Source organism: Papaver somniferum, chromosome 8 (genome assembly GCF_003573695.1).
Source record: "Papaver somniferum cultivar HN1 chromosome 8, ASM357369v1, whole genome shotgun sequence".
NCBI lineage: Eukaryota > Viridiplantae > Streptophyta > Magnoliopsida > Ranunculales > Papaveraceae > Papaver > Papaver somniferum.
In genome coordinates, this window is record NC_039365.1 from 150,129,588 (window position 1) to 150,134,914 (window position 5,327).

Genomic DNA, 5,327 nt, shown 5'->3' on the forward strand with positions numbered 1-5,327 from the left:
AAAATTTGTATGTCGAACCAAAGCTAATAAAAAATTAAAAAGTTATAAAAAATTAAAATTTTGAAGAAAAAAAGATTAAAATTTTTATTAAAAAAAAAACTAAAATTAAAATAATATAAGGGCATTTTGGTCATTAACTAAAAAATATGTGGATAAGGGGTTTCACTTTACTTCTAAATGTCCTCCTAAAATTGAAACCATATTGAAACCATGGTCCCCAGAAAATGGTTCAAAAGAAAGCTTTAATTAACAGTTTAAACTTTGGAGAAGGATCAAACTTTGGGCTACAATAGCAAAACTGTAGGGCTTCTTTTCAGACTGAAGTATCATCTCAACATATTTTCAAAAAATGGCCTTCATATTTTCTACATATTGGATCGCTGAACTATCATTTTCTACATTGTTGATCAAGTGTTGATTAGTATAATCTAAGTACTGATCAAGAGTTGAATCTTCACAAAAGATACCTACAAAGTTACTACCTCAATTTCCTTTTTCTTTCTATTAGGCCTGACGAGTTCCGCCAAATATTTGAGGGACTTATTCCTAATTTATAGACATTGTCCTGCAGATAGTTCTCTGTAACTTCTGATACACCTGATTAATAAAAGGACACATTAGTAACCCAAAAAAGACTTTTAAAAAAAATATCAGCACCATTATAAATGGAACAGAACAAAATTAAGGTACTACCCATTTCATTGTATACTCCGACATTCATGATAGACAAAAGAAAAGGAGGATATTTCTCCATCACAGTAATTACCTTGAAGCAATTTACAGCTTTCTCCACAATTTAATGACATCACCAGCAAAGGACCTCAGCTTTCCCCAAATATTTGGTACCTCCTTTGACTTCTTGCTTAATATGTTTCTGCACAACATACATAGTATATCACATATTCAAACAGTAATCCTACTGGAGATGATAGAGTGTAAGAATGACGTGTGACGGAAATAGCAAAGTTGGTCATGGGAAAGGCTGGAGAGTGGAGCTATAGTATCCTTGATCAATAAACAAGGTTCTTCGTAAGGCGTGACTTCTCATTAACTCCACCATCCAGTTACCTTGTAGTTTCACTAGACTAAGTAACATAACTTGTTTGTGATATAGAGGACCAAACGCTGATAAAAGTTCACATAGAAAAATTTGTCACAGAAAAACACCTCGAAAGCTCATCTCCTTCCAGGTCTTCTTGAGCGACTCCTGTTGAACCATCTGAACTCAACAAGCCTTCAGAGTTAGCTGCTTCTTTACCAGTGTCACATGGTTTTGCAGTCTCTCCACTCAAGGAGTTCTCAACATAAGTGGGAACCTGTGGTTTTTCTTTTGCTTCTACGTCATTGCTAATGATGATTGTTGAAGACTTGACCTTTTCTTCTGAACCATGCACGACCTCTTCTTTCAAGCCATTAATACCCAAAGATCTTCCAGACATAGCTGCTTCTTTAGTACTATCACAAGGTTTTGCAGTCTCTCCACTCAAGGAGTTCTCGACATAAGTGGGAATCTGTGGCTTTTCTTTTGCTTCTAAATCACAGCTAATGATTATGGTCGAAGACTTGGCCTTTTCTTCCGAACCATCTGAACCATGCACGACCTCTTCTTTCAAACCATTAATACCCAAAGATCTTTCAGACATAGCTGCTTCTTTAGTACTATCACAAGGTTTTGCAGTCTCTCCACTCAAGGAGTTCTCGACATAAGTGGGAATCTGTGGCTTTTCTTTTGCTTCTAAATCACAGCTAATGATTATGGTCGAAGACTTGGCCTTTTCTTCCGAACCATCTGAACCATGCACGACCTCTTCTTTCAAACCATTAATACCCAAAGATCTTTCAGACTTAGCTGCTTCTTTAGCACTATCACAAGGTTTTACAGTCTCTCCACTCAAGGAGTTCTCAACATAATTGGGAATCTGTGGCTTTTCTTTTGCCTCTAAATCACTGCTAATGATTACGGTTGAAGACTTGACCTCTGCAGCCTCTCCAGTCAAAGGTTTCTCAGCACGATGGCAAACTTCAGGCTTTACTTTTGCTTCTACATCATTTGTAATGATGATTGTTGAAGGCTCCTCCTTAACTGTTGAGCTCAGTTCATGGCTCTTCAGATCCACTGCTGGTTCTGTGCTAGTGATCTCTTCAACCTTGGTAAAACCTTGATCTTCTATCTTAGGAACTTTGGTTTGCAATAATTGCTGGTCAGCCTCGCTGACATGGGAGGTTTTAGATTTGTGGTCTAGTTCCTGCACCAACCTCCTAATAGTGTAGTGAGAACCTCCCATTTGCTTACGAATTTCAGTAATTGTAGGAAATTTTCCTCCATTCAATGTCTTGTAACTATGAAAGACACCAAGCAAAGTGCTTCAGTTAAAACAATCGCTTTCCAGAAACAGAAAAACAAAGAACAATGATACTACTAATGAACTGCTAGTACTACTAGATTCCAATTAACGCTAAAAACTCTGGAGAATGAAAAAATTACCATCATATTTGTGCCTATTGGTATTCGTGTATCAAACTTAAGAACAATATCCAGGACAACATGTGACATACTGAAAACGTTGACAACAAGACTGAATCAAGTACCGATTACCACATTTTGGTCATGCAAGTTTCACATGTTTAACTTTAAACTAAAAGGGCTATCTGACTCGGTCATAGATGCATGGCATACATATATGTTGGCTAAAGTTTTCATCTAAATTTGACGAAAGGAAACCTCACCCTAAATTCAAAAGATACGTGAAGGATACTGTTTTTTCATTTATAATTCAGTGCTTTCGTTGAACAATAATAAGTAAGTTCATTCTTGTAGATCAGAAAAATGAAACATATATAATATAGGTGTTCAATTTTCCAACAAACAAGTGCAACACACTTCACATAAAAAAAGCTGCTCCCACATGCGGTGATATCTACGCAGTGAGAGTACTGATAGATAGATCATTCAAACTGCCGATAAGCAGTATACATGCTCTTCGAGGCTTGCTCCCATGAAATCATGCACGTGAAACAATCGAAGTCCCACATAATATAAGGTAAGTTGATTCTGACAATAAGAAACTAGATCCAATTAGAACTTATCTAGCTAGAGTAAAGATACATACTTTTCAACAAAAGCTTCCACCATCCCTCTCCTTTCATCTAGTGGTACCCGTTTACAATTGCTTTCACGTTTTGATGCACCAGACGGGGCAGATGCAGCAAAAGCCCTACTGCATCGGATGTTTGATTCACATACTGCAGTTGTTATTTTGTAGAACACTGCCGATTGCCAGTACACCAATGTTAACAAGATCCACGCCGCAAAGCAAAATAACATACACTATTATGCTAAAGAAATAAAGTCTTGATCAAGAAAACAGTAATATATAAAGTAAACTAAATTTCAAAGCTGGAAAGTTAGAGAAACCTAACATCAGTACATAACCTGTTAGAGATCATCACCGACTTAGAAGAGAAATCTAGAAATTCTCCCTGCACAGAATCATCTAAAGATGTATACTCTCTAGAGTTATCTAGAGTACAAGGTAGTTATAGAATTATCCAGATTAAGTAATAGACAGTTCTCTAGAACCTCTGCATAGGCCCTAGCTAGTCACTAGGCTAGTATAAAAAAGGAATAGGTTTCCCCATTTGTAGTCACTCAATCATCGAGTGAATCGAGAGTGAGTGATCGAGTTCTCTGAGAAGTCAGTAAAGTTGTGTCGAAGAGATAAGAGTGTGAGTGAGCTTCGTTTGTATGTATTCTTTTATGAAAAACTTACTCTTAATATTCACAAGTAGAATTTGACACACTAAACATTACACACTCACTCACAATTAGTTTAGCATTACAGTCACAACCAACTGGCCACTCTCAACTTTGCTCGATACTCACAGAGACACAAATGAGCAAGGCATTCCCTATTCATAATTAGTCTAGCTGACTAGCAAGGGAATATCTAGAGGTTCTTAAGAACCAACTACAACCTAGATATTTCTAAGAGCTACTTTATTTTATTATTATTTCTTGTATTCTAAATAGCTCTATACAATTAAGAAAAGTCTAGACTAATCCTTAGTGATTACTCCAGATTTCATTACAGTGGGTAGGTCAACAGAACCATCACATAGCAAATTGCATATTCTTGTAACAACTAATTTTCATATCAAAGTTGAGTGACTACAAACATAAATTGCATCGTAATCAAGGCACACATGCCCTCTTTAGATTTGATTACCCATAATTTTCACATTACTTCTCAAATTTCCACTTTTAAAAATGAAATGCTGGCAAATAATGAAATTCCTCATCACTTTTCCTATAAAATTAGTAAAAGCCCTATCTTAAGTTTTCAAGTAATGTTTCTGTCAAGAACCAAAATTACATGCAAAGCCATTAACATAGATAAAAGGCGAGAAATACAAGAACGCTTCAAAATTCTCATGTGTATTTGAATGGAAGTTGTAGAAATTCCTAAAATATGCTGGTTGGGGTTTATCTGAACCTAAAAAATAACTGAACAGATGAGAAATTGAATGAAAGAAATGGTTACAGTTTCTAACTTACCGTTCTTCTTAGAATCAGAAAAAGAAGAGTTTTTAGATAAAAAGGAGAGTCGTCTTGCAGCCTGCATCACTTCCAGACTAGAAATCAAAACTTCAAAACCATCAAAGGGGAACGGGTAGAGATCGATATCATGAAACACCTTAGAAAAACGAAGAGGCCGTAGATGGAGATCACGAAGGGGAGTGAGTAGGGGGAAAGATCCCTCCAAACGACAATAGGGTTTAAATGTTCTCGGTTTTGCTTCGGCTTTGATGAAGGAAATGTGGTGTGGGTTTAAACTTTAAGAAATTAAAAAGGACTTCTCTGAGAATAGTGGGCAAGATAATAGACCTTTATTACTAGCTTTTACTTTGGGTTATTGGGCGGGCCTATTATTTAGTTTTACCCTAACCAGATCCATGTGATTAGGTGACTCCTTACACCAGTCACCCCGGTGCAGGTTGCTAGACTCGCTGCTATGCGACAAGGAATATGGCTGTCAGTTAAGAGTTAGTGCCAATAATCTGAAAAACATGCTTCCAAAGAAGAAAAAAAATCCAACTGAAAGACCTATAGAATCGAGCAGGAGCAGGACAACACAAACTGAAATTCAAACTTTAAGAAAATTAGCATAAATTTGTCCTCTGATTTTCTTCCACAATACCTAGAGAGAACCAATCTTTTCAAAAGTCTAAAACATTCCCTTAAAAATAAGTTGATCTTCATTTTCCAGGTACATTGCGACTAATGGCTCCGTAACCAAGGGACAAAATTTTTCTCTTAGATTGTCAAT

At 36.5% G+C, this 5,327-nt stretch overlaps 1 protein-coding gene across 1 annotated transcript; it reads right to left on the reverse strand.

Annotated features, from left to right (window-relative positions):
* Window positions 1-298: 298 nt before the first annotated feature.
* Window positions 299-4,828, reverse strand: LOC113303488. Its single transcript, XM_026552524.1, has 5 exons — window positions 4,556-4,828; window positions 3,111-3,267; window positions 1,168-2,340; window positions 767-874; window positions 299-597 (listed from the first exon to the last, which is right to left on the reverse strand). The coding sequence occupies exons 1-4, from the start codon at window positions 4,620-4,622 to the stop codon at window positions 778-780; spliced, it is 1,494 nt and encodes a 497-aa protein (XP_026408309.1). The 5' UTR covers window positions 4,623-4,828; the 3' UTR covers window positions 299-597; window positions 767-777.
* Between the last annotated feature and the right edge of the window lie 499 nt (window positions 4,829-5,327).

Coding starts and splice junctions, on each gene's coding strand:
- LOC113303488 (XM_026552524.1), bottom strand. CDS start 4,622: ATGCAGGCTGCAAGACGACTCTCCTTTTTATCTAAAAACTCTTCTTTT. Junction 3,268..4,555: donor TTCTGATTCTAAGAAGAACG/GTAAGTTAGAAA, acceptor GGCAATCGGCAG/TGTTCTACAAAATAACAACT. Junction 875..1,167: donor GAAGGAGATGAGCTTTCGAG/GTGTTTTTCTGT, acceptor TATGTTGTGCAG/AAACATATTAAGCAAGAAGT.